This window comes from Pseudoliparis swirei, chromosome 19 (genome assembly GCF_029220125.1).
Source record: "Pseudoliparis swirei isolate HS2019 ecotype Mariana Trench chromosome 19, NWPU_hadal_v1, whole genome shotgun sequence".
Taxonomy (NCBI): Eukaryota; Metazoa; Chordata; class Actinopteri; order Perciformes; family Liparidae; genus Pseudoliparis; species Pseudoliparis swirei.
The window spans coordinates 23875196-23891792 of record NC_079406.1 but is presented as its reverse complement, the minus strand read 5'-3'; the positions used below and the strand labels follow the sequence as shown (position 1 = coordinate 23891792).

The following is a 16597-nucleotide window of genomic DNA, read 5'->3' as shown; positions in this document are numbered from 1 at the left end:
CGTTACACGGAGTCCCTCAGGAGTCCGTCAAGGGTGAACCGAAGAGTCACCGTTACACGGAGTCCCTCAGGAGTCTGCCAAGGGTGAACTGAAGAGTCACCGTTACACGGAGTCCCTCAGGAGTCCGCCAAGGGTGAACTGAAGAGTCACCGTTACACGGAGTCCCTCAGGAGTCCGCCAAGGGTGAACTGAAGAGTCATCGTTACACGGAGTCCCTCAGGAGTCTGCCAAGGGTGAACTGAAGAGTCACCGTTACACAGAGTCCCTCAGGAGTCTGCCAAGGGTGAACTGAAGAGTCAATGAAACAACATGTATTTAAGGGAAGCAAGGAGAAGGAGGATCCAGAAAGGAGACTTTTGTCTTCAGGTCATTTGATGAGTAATCAGATGGCCAGTTCGTCCGATGAGTAACCAAATGATCCGATCACCCGATGAGCAATCGGTCCCTTTTATGAGGGTACTCAAAGGAAAGATCCTGTGGATTATAACACCTATCAATCAGTCTTCATCCTGTCTTCTGTTATAATTTGTCTCCACAAGTGATTGTTTCTTTCACAAAGTGTCAAAGAGAATACAATGAAGAATATATACAATTCCCATTACACCACGCAAAACGCCTCGCCCGTAAGTTAACTCTGCATAGTTTGGGGTTGTTTTTTTCTTCCTCATCTTTTTGAAAGAGTGGTGCCGAAAGTGGGGGTTTGTCCCACTGTGGAGGAGAAAGTGCAAACCCACACGTATCAGATGGCAGCAGCTGGAGCGACGGGAATGTTTAGCTTGGCAACCCGAGCACATTTCATTGTAAACCACTTCTTGTGTGACCCACAAGTCCTGAGCTCCATATTTCTTCGAGCAATTCTTCGCATGATAAGCCCCCATCAACATGTTACGACCACCGGCATGAACAAACCGCACATTGTTGCTCCGTTCCCCCCCCCCCCCCCACCCACACGACTTTGTTTGCATTGTACCTCGTCAATCGCAAAGCGACGTCCCGTTCCGATCCCTGGCCGCGGGTTTACATGTGTCTTTAATATGTGGGCAGATTTACCAAAAACTGAAGCATTCCTTTCTTTGTTTTCCATCTTATTCATGTATGGTCCCATAGCAAGGCAACTCTCGTCTGTAATTCCTAAGAAATATTTTAAAAGGGAGAAAAAAGTCCATTGAACTATATCACTACCACATATTACAGTTGTAGAGTTAAAAAAATATGTATCAGAGAGGTTTCTAAAAAATATATATTAGAATTATTTAATGCAGTGATCGACAGAATATTTATTCATATTTCTTCAGCACTGCGTTTGCTCTGGCCACTGGGCTGTTTTTGGTTTGACTGTTTTTTTAAATGACGGCCTGGTCATACACTTTCTCTTCAGTGAGCATTATTTCGTTGATTTTTATATAAACAATCCACATTTTTAAATTGATGTCTTATGACATGGAAAAAGTGTACATGTTAAACATCTATTCACCATAAGTGTTTTTAAACGCCTTTTTAAAATACTCATTGTTAAAGTATTACTAATTTACATACGTAGCCGTACTAACCCATCAACAGTTTCCACTTAAAGGACAAAGAAAACCAAATGTATCACGGGCTCAAATGGATCTGTATTTATTGAGCGACAACTTAAATAATTACAATTTCATGAAATAAAAAAAATACATGTTGCCAGTTAAAACATTTTTGTTGCCATTTTCTTATTTAAATGTTTGTCAAAACTACCCATTGGCCTTCTTGAGAGGATCTGCCATACAGTGGACACCTGTAAATAGCTGATGCCCCGCCCACTCCTCCTCTCTGCCTCCATTTGCCTGATGGATCATGGAGGTCTGGATCGTGGTCCATGCCGACTACCAACTATTCATACACTCTGTCAAACTCATTGAATGTGTTGTTACTCTGTAATGATTTCTTCTGGTCACATGACATCTATTCATCCGTCCATCCTGGAGAGGGATCCTCCTCTGTTGCTCTCCTGAAGGTTTCTTCCCTTTTTTCCACTGTTCAAGATTTTTTTCTATTTCTTTGGAGTTTCTCCTGATCCGATGTGAGGTCAAAGGTCAGGGATGTCGATGTGTACGGATTGTAAAGCCCTCTGAGGCAAATGTGTAATTTGTGATATTGGGCTGTAAAAAAATAAACTGAATTGAATTGAATCTATTTTTTACACAGTAAACAACGTGTTGACCCTCTTATCGTTTGTAGGCCACCTTGTTGTATTCCCTCTCCCCTCAGCTACATGCAGCCACACTAGCTTTGTGCGAGGGGAAACATTATGTTTTATAGCATACAGGACAGCCCATAAAGCCAGTCGCAATAGCAAGCCAACATTACACACACACACACATGCAGTGTAAATATCCTGACGAGCACACATGCATTGTGAGCAGCATGAATTAAAACTAATGGTGATAATTGCATGTTGACCTAATTGAAATACAGTATACTTACAAGGTGTGTAGGCAGCGTGAAGCCTCACATTTCTGCCTCGTCAGCTCGTTCCGACGGAAAGAAACTCTCGCGGTGTTTTCAAAGTAGTCGAAGAGGTCTGGGCCGAAGCACATGCGCCTTCCAGCCGCAATCACGCTTTCTTATTTGACACACACGTACGGCTTTGGAGCAGATGCGAGCGACTCGTTTTTTTACATCGTTGATCTCGTGAACTTTGAGAAGCAGGCCGCCGTGCTCAAAAAAAGAAGAAGATATCTGTCAAATTTGGGTTCAACCGAGACAGAATGTATGAATTGACCTTGGAACTGCCCGGGGTCAACTGTGCCACCATGTATAAAAAAAAACATGACCCGTAATATGTTTTATTACATGTGAAAGCTGCTGATGCTTCGCCATAAAGCGGCCGACAGTGGCTGGAGCGGGGCGTAAATGGTCCGTCCCGTAATAGATGGTCCGTCCCGTGGGTCCAAGGTCAATAGGCAATTCCACTCAGCCCTTATTATTTACACAGGCAGGTTGTAAAGATGTGGGTCATATCGTTCTATAGAAATTAATCCATGCAAGACGGTGATAATATCTAGGTCAAGGAGTGATTCTTATTTATAAGCTATATTAACGGCGATATAATACAGCTATAGTGATTTGGTGTGTGTCATATTCATGATTCAACATTTCAATGGGCTATCTGTCTAAAATCTGCGAGGAGAGAGAGGCCTGTGTTATGCTTCTTCTTTTTTTTCTTCCCAAAATGCATACGCACAACAATGTACGCGCGCGGACTGCCGGGGGCACGCGCGCAACCTGTGGCATGCGCGTCGCCCCTGCTCCTCTGTTACAAGATGAGAAAAGTAAATAAGTGGCACAGAGATAAAAACAAAAAGGTTCACAGTCGGGCATCAGAAAAGCAGGAGGGAGAACACGACGACCACCATGACGTGGGGGGAGGGGGATGGGTGATGGAGGGGATGGAGGAGGCAGCGGGAGGAAGATGCCAATACATAATAACGCGATGGCGCGCGTCACACGGTGCGCGCGTTACAAGGAGCATAAATAACGCCAAGGTCCGCCATCACAAATCATTGCCACCACTTACCGTGTTTTCGATTTGTCAGCCCCCTGTCAGTTCCTCGGGAGAAAAAAAAAAAAAAGCTACACCCGGAGAAGGCTGACGGCGCAAACCGCCGTTAACGGAGCTTTTTTTTCTCCCCCGGACCAGTCGGTGTCTTTCTCTCCCATTCTCGTCACGCGCATCCTTCTCCAGCTGGCGCAATATTGTAGATTTTGTTGAGAAAAGTTACATCTCGGCAAATTGCCAATTCTTTCCCCCCTTGATTTATCACCCCGGTTTGTTGTTATTTTTGTGAATCAGTGTGTGTGTGTGTGTGTGTGTGTGTGTGTGTTTGTGTATGTATGTGTGTTGCTGCCCTTTCGCCTCAGCTCGGGAAGCCCAAGATGGAGGGTTTTTTCTTCTCTTTTTTCTGTTTTTTTTGCGTGCTACCTGTCATGCAACATGCGCAGTAGCGGCTGCACATAACAGGAGAGCGTCATGCCCCCCCCCCCCCCCCCCCATCAGCACCACGGACAGCAGCTCCACATCATCCACAGCCGCCCACCGCTAAACGCTGGGACGTGACGTGATGGGGGAATAATAATAAAAAAGAAAAGCTCTCGTTTACGTGATGGGTGCGAACGCCCCACTATTTATGGCAGCGTGGTCTTTAGCGCCAGATGGACTTGAACACATTAACGGACGCCATGCAGCTCAGGCCCAGTATCATAATTAATCATGTGGGAAGCCATAAACAGACGTGACGCACAGGTTTAAAAAATAAAAATGATGTCGTTATCTCAAGATTTTGACTCCATTATGTCGTTTAGCTTAATAATAGACACGTAATTGGTTGTCAAGATAAAAAAACAAAAAGGTTGTGTCCTATGTTATTCCCTACAACGTGTGGGTGACGTCATCAGACGGTGAATGTGTTCGTCCCATGAACTGGATCGAGGAAGATTTATGCCGACAGTGATTGGCTTGGTGAAGTTAGCGGAGGGATACACGTGTGATTACATCCGGTTTTCAAAATAAGAGGAGAACGCGTCCATGTAGAACGTATGATTGCTGTAACCGTCAGCTGATTTGACCCAAATATGGTATGTGATAGAGGAAAGATCTGTTTATGCTATGTATGTATCTGGATATTTCAAGATAACACCGTGTTCTTGACTTTAACTTGTAATCTACGGTTAACAAAATAAAAATATAAAAAGAGTTCCATCATATACGTCCTCTAGGGATTCCGTTGTATTCAAAAATCAGACTTTACATGGATTATCATGTTGATCAAATCATGTAAATCCAATGGAAAAATGCCATTGACATTTTGTTGAAAATAAACCTTGCGATGGTAACTTATCTTCCAGGGTTTGTCTGCGAAAATATGTCATCCCTGTGAGATAAATCGATAAATTAGGACCATTTAGCTTCTTTTTTTGCATATTTATTTAATAATAACAAAATAAATCCACATAAGACAATAAACCTGTACATAACAGATCTTTTGTTTAATGATAATGTTACAATATACACCTTTTAATCCACATTGATACACAGATCGACTTTAATCACACACTTAAAGTGTCATTCAACCATTTATTCACATTAGTTTCAAACCGACTAAAGCTACACACTCTCCTATATACGTAGGGTACTATTCCGTGGTGTTGTTGCTGTAACTTATTAAGCCCTTTGAGCAGGTATTGTTGAACAATGTTTTATAGAAACGATCTCTCCACAAGATCCCATAACTAGCTGCTCCCGAAGATTTCATCCACAGCACGTGGTCTTCATCAGCAGACTGAGAACAAAGTCAAGTGACACACTACATCTGCTGATGAAGATAATTTGATATGATTGAACATACTAAATGGAGCCCGAACAGCTGTTTCCAAGGATAACAACTCAATTCTGTCCTCCAGCTTATGTTTCTTTTGTATGTCTGGTAGTTATAGCAGGTGGATGTGTGTTGGATCTCGCTGGTGTGTGATCCCTTTGTTCAAATATGTCTGCTTGTGAATTAATAAAAAAAAGAACAGAGAACCAACGGAGTGAGGGATAAAGGAATTAATGGCTTTTTTTAAAGACGCTTAATACATATTTGGCAAAGGAACAAACTGGTACAAGCTCCCCAAATATTATCGCTGAATATGATCATTAATTTGATATAAAACCTTGGCGTTTATGAAGCATGCAGGACTTTTTTTTTGATGGCACACATGATTGATGTTCCTCTGAAGTATCCTTGAGGGAGTTGAGCTTTCTGCTGGTGGTGAGTAAAATATGAAGGCTCGAAAAGAAAAAGAAAAAGGGCGTAAAATACTGTTCATTCTTGTAAAAATGGTGTGTGTGTGTGTGTGTGTGTGTGTGTGAAACTAAGAGCAGCCACACTCTGTCGATGAAAGGTGGATTACCTCGCCTGCTATCTCACCTTATGGAGTTTAATAAAAGAAATGGACAAGAAAGGATGGATATTAGTAACAGCTACCAGCTGCTCGCTATTTATTATTGAACTGTACAGTTTGAACATTGGACGCCCATATGGCTCGTATTAAAAATGTAGAGTCTGGTGTAATGAAATCCGAGTCTTCATAAATTGGTGCTAAGCAGGGGCGTTTTGTAGGATTCAAAGAAAGGGGGGGCTGAGCCCCAAGGGGAGCGCAACGTTAGGGGATGTTTGCGCAATTTTTTTGGGGGGGGGCCCCGGATATCCATTGTTTCATAGATTCATTGATTTTGCTGCATTCAGTATAAAATAACACAAGAGACAGAATTTTAGAGTCATAGTTATATTTTATGCTCATTTGGACTCCATCACTGAGATAAAGATGAACTAGTTCAGTGTCAAATATACCATTCAATGGAAAAAATATATTACAATAATATATATTAATGCAAAGAATAGAGAGATGTATATAGATATTTCTTGTATTTTTCGAATTTGCTCGATCACACTCGTTCAATGGAGACAGTTTCTAAGTTTCCGTTTCATTTGCTTAAAGTAAAGCTAGATATAAGCAACTAACAATCGTTAATAAGTATTTTAGGGCGACTGAAGCCTGAAGCCCCTCTATAATAGGCCTGACGACGAGGTGATTATCTTGGTGATGCTAGAAATTGCAGTAATATTTTCTTACAAAATTCCCTCAAAAATATTTGCCATTCGTTGATATGAAACCACAATGTGCACCTGGATTAGCTTGACATGAAACTCACATCAATAACTTTTTTCCAAGCTCCAGAACAGTTTGTGTCCCTTTTCATTCATCTTGTGAGTTGATCTGAAAACAGAAAGCCGGAACCTTTTTTTGTTCTCTGTTAAAAAAAATAAAAAATAATCCGTTGTAGAATCGTTCCCGACCATCTCTCGGTCCGTATCTCCCATGCATCCATCACTTAGTGCCGAGCAACGTGGGCGGCCTTTTCCTCCCCGTTGATCCCCCCGCGGTATAATTCAGCCCGACGCGGCGGTCCATTTGCGTACGCACCAATTAATCAGCGCCACGTGCGATGGAGATTCATGATTTCTGTCACAGGGCGTATCGTTCTGGTGTTACGATCCAGACGCTCGCCAACGGAGCGCAGGAATCCGTTTTGTTTTTCCGTCTTCCGAAAATGTTCACCGGGTGGTTGCGAGCCAAGTGGCTTATGGTGGTATTACACCCGGCATGCAGAGCATGTTTCTACTGTACTGCTGTTCAGCTCCGGGGAGTTAGGTGTGATGTCACGTGACTTGTTTTGTTTTTTACAGATGGAGACTTGCACATCTTTTATATGATGTGCCGCCATGTGCCAGGTAGTTCATTACATTTAGCTGACGCTAACATTTAGCTCACGCTTTTATCCAAAGCGACTTACAGTCACGTGACATTCATACACCGTAGACACCGCTACAGGGAGCAACTCAGGGTTGAGCGTCTTGCTCAAAGACACATCGACTAGGGCGGGGATTGAACCGCCAACCCCTTGCAAGACGGACCTGCGAACCACTGACCCCACAGTCAGCCCAAAGATGTTCTATGAACACGACTGCAGATCAGTGACAAGGAGTGATGGAGGTCTGAATACTTTACAACTCTTTGCATTTGATGGATTATAACATGACGCATTGTTTTCCGAGTAAATGGTTGAATACTTTTATAACATGGAGACGATAACGGCATCTTTAAAACTACAAATTGGAACAGTTTCTGACATATTGGGAAAAATGGGTTAAAAACGTATAGAGATAGTTAGGAAGTTGGTGAGTTGTGTGAGAAAAGAAAACACAAATATGTATTTACTAATAACAATATAAAACTTGTCAGCAACCCTCTGGGAGAAGCAAGTCATGAGTTCAAAACACAGTACATTGGTTTTCTAGGGAGAAAAAGCCTCTTTAACCGTATAAGATAATAAATATTAGAAAAAAAGATGATATCTCTTAGACCTGAATTTATTCTCATAAATGAATGAATTTACAATAGAAAATGGATCAACCCCTAGTTTATAAGTTGTTTTCATTTTCTTTCTTTTTTCCCCTCTTTTGTTATCGTTGTTGTTTCCTTCTGTATTATTTTTTGTTATTTGTCCTATTTTTTAATTTCTCTATATATTTATGGATAAGAGGGGCATCATCTGAGAATCTTCACATGCGGTATCAATTTTCTGAAACACGTGTAAATAATTGATGCATACTTTCAATTAAAAAAAAATTACATTAAAAAAAATAATTAAATATGAAAGCAGGCACATGCACAGAGTTTCAGACTCAACCTCAGAGACTCTATCATCACACAGTACTGGACTATGGGACAGCACTGTATTGATGAAGTGAGGATGTATAGATTTGACCCCATGACCCCTAAATAAGCAGGTTTGCATCATGAACGCTTACCGAAATTATGATGGAGGCACGGAGCCAGAGTGCTTTTCGGTGGGAGTATTTTTGGACGGTGAAGGAGGGGAATCCTCCAGGAGAAAAAGTGATCTTTCCAAATCTGTGATTTTCTTGCAACATAAGGGCTCCTCTGTTATATTAAATATTAAATATTATAATACGACACCTCTTGCGATTAGTTTTTTTTCCCTTTCTTCAAGAGTTATATTATTCCAACATCATCAGGATAAAACACATCCAGATGTTGTTGTCTTTCGAGTGTGTACTATCACACTGCAGACTTCCTCCCCTCTCCTTTTCAGAGCATCCAGGAGCAATAACCAAGAGAGTGAAGTGTAGGTTCTGCTGTGCTATCACATGCAATATTATGTACATGCATGATTTAATATGTGAGAAATAACTTCATTAACAAACTGGAATCTAATCTCTCGATTGGAAACACAAGGTGACTGTTTGAAATGTAACTTCAATTGAATTCCCATCACCAGTGACACAAAAAACATGACTTTGTACATATATATATATATATATTTTTTGGATATATATATATAAATATATATATATATATATTTGTATATATATACATATATTTATATATATATATTTATATATATTTTTGGGATATATATATATAAATATATATACATACAGGGATCAATATTAGAATATATTGAAAGTTCTTTATTTTTTATTGCAAAAAAAAAAAAAAATTTCATGCATTCTGATTCATTTACAATCAACTGAAATTTTATTCTTTTTTTTTTTCTTTTATTATTGATTATGGCTTTTAAGCTTTAAAAACTCTAAAATCCTATCTTCATAAATTTTAAAATTTTTCAGACCAAAAAAAAAAATTTATAATTTATTGAGTGTTTGTGTTTCTCAGAAGGAAACCCTTGCAGGTGTTTTAAGTTAATTAGACAATTCAAGTGATTTGTTAATACCCTACTATATACTTTTTCATGATATTCTAATATATAGAAATATATTTGAGTTTAATCCCTAAGCATAAATACAATAAAATAATAAATAAAAAATATTCATTTCAGTTGATTTGTAATGAATCAAGAATGCATTTTTTTTTTTTTTTTTTTGCATTAGAAAATAAAGAACTTCATCACAATATTCTAATTTTCTGAGACAGTCCTGTATATATACATATATTTATATATATATATATATATATTTATATTTATATATACAGTATATACAGTATATATACCAACAAATATATATATATATATATTTAATATATATATATATCTACCAAAAAAATAATATATAAATATATATATATATATTTCACATTTGATATGATGCAATGGCTGATTAAACACCCCCGTGGTATTTACCATATATTAACAATTGGCTCCAACTCAAGCTAACACATCAAATAGATGTAAATACACCTAAACAAGATGAATAGATACATTAGTGACACTGTTAAAAGGTGACGATATGCATATTAGCGAATGTTAATTTGAATATATTTGAGTATATGTTGCTAATAACATCTATGTGTGTTACTGTGTTTGGAGTGGTGTTACATGGTGTATGAGCGCACCCTGAGGTGCCCCCGCGTTCGAATGGAAATTATGGCAAAGATGTCATCTCGAACGCCCCCGTGGTACTTAAAATATGATGAAGTGCCCCTCGGGGTGCCCTTCCAGTGGAGAAAATGAGATGAAGGGTGCTAATGGGTGTTCATACATGTAGAAAACCAGATTTAGTGGTTTATAGGCAGCTGCTATAGGAGTCCTCCAGTCGCCGCGGACAACTGCTACTTAAAAATGAAATATGTTAACAGATGGTACAGGTGATTATGTAACTGAGACCAGTTAAATATAGATAACAGACCATCACACAGGAATAATTAAACCAACGGGCGGTTGAGTGCAACAACAGCAGAATTCATCCAGTTGTGAAGATTATCAGCAGACAAGAAACAAACAACGACGCTATTTTGTGTCGAGATATTTCATAATGAAATCACTTTTGGGTTATAGAGCGGTTTTCTGAGCCATAGGCCACGACAATTTACTGAAAAACAACAGTGTAACATATACTGCATTAGTGATGGGAATTTCTAGAGTAAATGAAGGTTACAGCAACAAAATAAATGTACAAATCATTGAAGTAAACATTAAGATAAGAGAATCCTTTATTAGAAATTGCAGGATTACAACAGCGGATGCACAGCAGTGAATAAAATAATAATAAAATAATAAAATAATGAAATAATAAAATAATAAATTAAATATGAAAAAATAAGAAAGAGAAAGAAAACTAAAAATATAATATGGGAGTTGAAGTCTTTGAGCCAAAGTCAAGTGAGCTGGTCAAATGAGGAACTGAAATAAAACGTGAAAAATATGCAAAATTGGGGGAATTCCACCATTTTGTCTCCAACACTTTTACCATATGATTTACTATAATCACATGACTATGTGCTTTTCCTTAAAAAGAGACAAGAGTGAGATCAAATGTTGCCTTCTTCAGAACTGACATTTCCCACAATGGCTTCAACAAGTGGCGTTGAAGGTGGCAACTTTCGGACTGACTTGTAGTTCTGAGGGGCACCACCAGGGGGCTCTGGTTTCACTGACAGCAGAACACTTTAATATTCACAACAACGGATCTCTCTGAGTCAGAAGTTGAAGGGTACGGCTCTCGTGGAGCATGAGCACAGCTGTGTATCTGCGAGTCGATGATAAACAACTCACAAAGAACCTGAGACACTTTTCAATTTGTTTTAAATTTCCGAGAAAATGTGAGTCATTTTTTATTTTCCTAAATTCCTCAGCTGGGACCACACAGCAAAAAAAAGCTCCTGCTACTACAGGAGGTTGTTACCATATAAATGAAGTCATCTCAACCCCCCATACACACACACACACACCTCCACCCCTTGTTCCTTCAAGATGTAATGGTGATCTGGATGTGGCGAACGTGTCCGAGCTTCCATTTTGTTCCACTTGATATCAGCTGGAACAGAAACTGTTGCTCTGCAGACGACGTGACAGATGCTGATGGGGCGAGTGCAGACGTTTGCTTGACAGTTATGCGTACCCGGAGGGAAAAAAAGAAGGCTAAAAAAGCCCAAAGTCCAATCGGAATTCGGCTGGGAGCCGGCGACCCTGAGGCCTCGGTTGTATACATTTCTATCTTCCAGCCTTTCTCGGGGGGGGGGGGGGACACGCAGAGCCCTCCATGGCTGGCACGCCTCTCTGTGTGTTAGCCGTGACCCCCCCCACCCCCCGGAAAAAAAGGGTCTGCCTTGTTTCTAATTTCCTCTTGTTTATTATATTTCTTTGTATCAAAGCGAGACCACCGTGGAGGCGGCAATCAAGTGTGGGGCAAACGAGTACAAAATAGGCCGCTTTCTTTTTTTGTTTGTTTTACAGACAAAAAAACCCTCAAGGGGTAGAATGAGTGTGTTATGAGTGTGTGCGAGAGAGAGAGAGAGAGAGAGAGAGAGAGAGGGATTCCACGTTGTGTACGCGCTGACATCTGCTGCAGGGCCTCGCAGGGCTGGAATGTGACACTCTTCTTTACACAAAAGGGCCTCGGCCCTCGCGGCAGGCACACGAAGGCCCGCTATGTGCCCCCGTCTCCTCCACGAGGGAGGAGGGGGGGGGGGCGACACACGTAAAAAAATGTGCCTTCTTTTTCCCCCGGACACCGTCTCCGATTTAAAAATTTTTTAAACCCACAACCCTTTCCTGCATACCGTGATGCACGGGGGAGACGGCGGCTCTTTGAGGTGGTGGTCTCTGCATGGAGCTGTGTGTGTGTGTAGACTGGGGAGGGGGGTGAGGAGGGGAGGGTGGGGGTAGTGTGTGTGTGTGTGTGTGTGTGGGGGGTCAAATTGCTGCAGCATTGCATCATGTGTCCGGGGCTCAATGGGTTCAATATGTCTCCGACTCCCCTTTGATTGTTGTGTCTGTGCTGGGTGGGGTGTGTAGGGTGTGTGTGTGTGTGTGTGTGTGTGTATGTGTGTGTGGCGGGGGATAGAACGGGAGGAACCACATGAGAACACAGTTGATGAGGTACAACCAGTGTGCTGGGGAGAAAAAAATCAAGGCTTAGAAAGCATCACTCCGTGGTTACAGAGTTACCGGAGCATATGTTCTTCCCGGAAAGTTTGCTTCCTTTTGATTGGCCGAGCTTCCTGGTTTTGAGTTTGCGCTGCAGACTTCTTTATTTGACCTTGAATGACCACGATGGTGGACCATGATGCACTGGGGGGAACAATGTAAGAGGCAACGGGGACGTTGCCCAATAGGAAGAGAATGACAACAGATATTTATGAGCATTTATGATCTATTTATGAGCGCTCACACAGAGGAGACAGGAGCAGCAAAATGTGCAAAACCTCCAGAAAACTATGAACATCATAATTCAATGTGCTTTATTACATGCGTCAACTTTTATCCATGGAATAAAACTAAATAAAACTATATATTTGATATTGTCTGTGCAACATTCAGCCACTAATTACGAATAACTGCAACAGATTAATCTTAAAATGATGTTGTTGTTCTGAGCTCCAATGATCTCTTCTTCTTCTCCTCCTCCATCTTCTCTTTCTAATTCTCCTCCTTTTTCTTCTTCTCCTTCTTCTCCTCCTTCTTCTCCTTCTCCTCCTCCTCCGTCTTCTTCTCCTTCTTCTCTTTCTTCTTCTCCGCCTTCTTCTTCTCCTTCTTCTCTTTCTTCTTCTCCTCCTTCTTCTCCTCCTTGTTCTTCTCCATCTCCTCCATCTCCTCCTCCTCCGTCTTCTTCTTCTTCTCCTCCTCCTCCGTCTTCTTCTTCTCTTTCTTCTTCTCCTCCTCCTTCTTCTTCTTCTCCTTCTTCTTCTCCATCTCCTTCTCTTCATCCTCCGTCTTCTTCTTCTTCACTCATTAATGAAATGGCGAGATTCATAATTTCTCATTTTTTTGTTTTCTTCTTCTTCTTCTTCTTCTTCTTCTTCTTCTTCTTCTTCTTCTTCTTCTTCTTCTTCTCCTCCTCCTCCTCCTCCGCCTCCTCCTAAGCGGGTGAACCACCTCATTGGACCGGGCGTCCAGCAGCGGAAGAGTTAACGCTCCGGGGAGTTTCCTCGGCTGGGAACTTGTACTTTATGTCCAGCACCTGTTGCGCCGACTGTTGGCAGTCTCCACCGAGCCAACCCCGGGCCGAGCAGCGATACTTTATCTCAGCCTCCGCCACCACCAGCGCGCGCACACGAGTCTAGACCTCGCGGGACAACAGAGCCCGTCTCGGAATGCTTTCTGGGTAGCAGGCTGTATATAATCAGGTTGCTGCTCCGTCCCGCTGACTCTGTGTGAGCTTCTTTTGGGTTTTCTCTTGCTGTAATGCGTAAAAGAGCAACGGGGAATTCATTCAGAGGGAGACAGGACGCACCGTGGACGCGCGCGCTTTAGCCACAATGCGTCTGCGCTTCTCCAAGGATCTCGTGCCATAGATGATATGCCGACACTGCGGACGCTTTGACAACTAATTCCAGGATTATAATGACACAGAGACACAAGTTTGGTTCCCAACTCCAGTGACCAACTTTTCTCCGAACCAACACCAACAGGTGCGCTCTCGCGTTACCCACACGCCGGGCGAGATCTGCGGGCTCTGGATGAGGATTTATCTTGATTTAGGGAGATTTAACTTTCACTTTCCCCCCAAAAGGACTGATGATACAGATTATGTGGATTCTACTCTGCTTTTACCCTCTCCAAATGTGTCGGAAACAGCACTGGTGTCCCGTAAACGACGCACGTGTGTGGTGAGCCAAACCATCCCGTCAACAGCGCTTTGCCCACCGCCACTCATCCAAATGATCCTTCCATTCATTTTCCTTCTTGCATCGCTTCTCCAACAATATGGCTCGGAAGCTGAATCAAGTCACGTCAGCAAATTTCAACCCCCAAGTGTAAAGGAGCAAAACGGTGAGTTGTCATTGTTTTAGCTGTTGTTGTTGTTGTTTTTTATACACATATGACATTTCTCACACACGTTGCAAAGTGCTTGAACATTACTTGTAAACCCACATCTTGCTTAGAGTTCAAACTGCAATGAATGGGAGACGTTTCATCCATGTTGAACTTCATTATCCAGGATAGGAAGTGCAAAATTACCTTCTTTTTTTTACCTTTTAAAGTCTACCCGTGTTTGTTTAAGGGGGAAACCTCCTCTGACATTCCAAGTCCCCCGGGGGGAAGTTTCCCCTGTGATCAGAAGAAGCAGGGAAAAAAAGGCTCCATTCATGTAGCAGTAGCCCCGGGCAGTGGCGATTCTAGAACATTTTACATGGGGTGGCAAGTTGAAATTCAAGGGTGTCATATCACACACACACACACACACACACACACACACACACACACACACACACACACACACACATGCCTGGTGTCTATATGTATTAATTTATACAAATCCAGATAGTGAAACTGTTACAAAAAGCCAAAACAAATATGTGTCTCTTTTAATAAGACTTAAAACACTGTCATATATTACATATATTGTCATATATATTATATATATATTATATATATATATATATATGTATATATATATGTGCTGCCTTACCCCCAGAGCTGCAGACATCCAACTAACTACATAATAATAAACATTTTTATTTTGTATTTGTTACATGTGACGTGTTCAGCTGCAGTCGAGTCTGGCCGTTCTCTGTCTTTCAAACTTCAAAGAGCAATACATTTCCCATGAGCCACTTGATGCACTGACTCGTGCTGATTGGTTTCTCATGTCGATGTTATGTCTCGCTCCCCACCACACACACACTTTAGTTACAGACATTGTAGTAATGAAGCAATAAGACTAATGATGCAAGATGCCTTCTAGATAAGTTGAGAATGATTTGCGATCCTTCTCCGGACACTTCCTTTGTCTTACAGACCGTGTAATAATCAGGAGCATCTATCCAGCAGACTGTTAAACCGCTGTATGAGTTTATAATTAACTTTCTTCTGGAGGCTCAATCCATCAGGTGGGTGTTCCTGGTGGAGTAAAGAGAGAGTAAAGTACGAGCTAATCCCGAAAGCAAATAAACTGTTCTTATACATGTGTTATAGGTGATCTATAAAGCATGTATTGACTTCCAGAAAGCGATCAGTCAATAGTCAAACATTTGCATTGGAGATGTATTTAAAACAACATGGAAACAAGACAACGGGACCTCACAGGCTCCAGTTCAAAGCGGCGACCCGGCTGCACCCTGCAGATGTTTGCGCCGCTCAGTTCTTTCATTCATTACTCGGCCCTCCGCAGCCAAGTGGGCCGGCCCGGCCTCGTGTGAGGACATGCGGCGCTGACTTCACTCTACAGTAACAGTCAGGGCTGGGAAATCAGAGCCTCCCGCCGGGACCCGCGGGTTTAATCAGGACGGCCCCGAGAAAGGAAAACAACAGTGAGAGGGAGGGAGAGAGGGAGGAAGGGGGGGGGGAGAAGGTGGAGAGATGTTGAACTTGTCAAAGAACCCTTTGAAACGGCGGTCTCACACATCGGCCCGGAGGGGGCGAAGCTGCGAAAAAGGGCCGACCCGGTGACCTTTGACTCGGGGAGCGCTCACCGTTCTGGCTCGCTTGATTTGCCGATGCTCCGCGAGACAATTTGACATCGATCTGAGGGATGGAGGGTAGTGGTGGTGGTGGTGGTGGTGGTTGGGCGGGGGGGGGGGGGGGGGAGACCTGTCTGGCATGTCGAGCAGTCGTTGCAGAGAGAGAGAGAGAGTTATGGTCCCCCGGTCGTATTAAACTTGGCAAGCGGCTGCTGATTACTCCATAAGATATCCCCCCCCCCCCCCCCCATGTCACAATAAGTGGTTCGGACCAAAAGTCTCAAACAAGAGGGTTAATGTGATGGGGATGAACTCTGGAAATGTACATTGTGTGTGTGTTGTGGTCATAAATAATGTGAACACTTCCTTCCTCCGCCGCTGAGGGTTATTGTGTTACAGTAACACGTATCGCACATGTTCATGTTCATGTGTTTGCCACATGGCGATAAGGTTTCACAGTTATTGAGGAACACCATTGGTGGAAGTGGCATCTGCAGAAAAATGCTTTGTATGGCAAGTTTACCACCAGTAGTCTCCGGTTTCTTTCTCTTTTTTCCTCCCGTAATTATTCCACAGAGGATGTTAGTTGTATTTTAGGATATTATGTTTGTGATTGACTGGTATAAAAGCGAAT

The 16597-nt window shown here is 42.0% G+C and overlaps 2 protein-coding genes across 5 annotated transcripts in view; one reads left to right on the top strand and one right to left on the bottom strand.

The window, feature by feature from the left end:
- glrbb (glycine receptor, beta b) overlaps positions 1-3850 on the bottom strand; it is a 40329-nt gene extending 36479 nt beyond the window's left edge. For 2 of the 3 annotated variants that reach the window (XR_008834706.1, XM_056439618.1), the window contains exon 1: positions 3551-3850. The gene's annotated coding sequence lies outside the window, so the exon portion shown is untranslated. Of the gene's footprint in view, positions 1-2457; positions 2513-3550 lie in introns of those variants that run through there. The other variant, XM_056439620.1, reaches the window with a different exon arrangement.
- Positions 3851-13534: 9684 nt separating this feature from the next.
- The window catches only part of pdgfc (platelet derived growth factor c), a 48046-nt gene continuing 44983 nt past the window's right edge, over positions 13535-16597 (top strand). For both annotated transcript variants that reach the window (XM_056439593.1, XM_056439592.1), the window contains exon 1: positions 13535-14332. In XM_056439593.1, the coding sequence (XP_056295568.1) occupies positions 14020-14332 (313 nt within the window). In that variant the 5' untranslated portion in view covers positions 13535-14019. The remainder of the gene's footprint in view (positions 14333-16597) is intronic.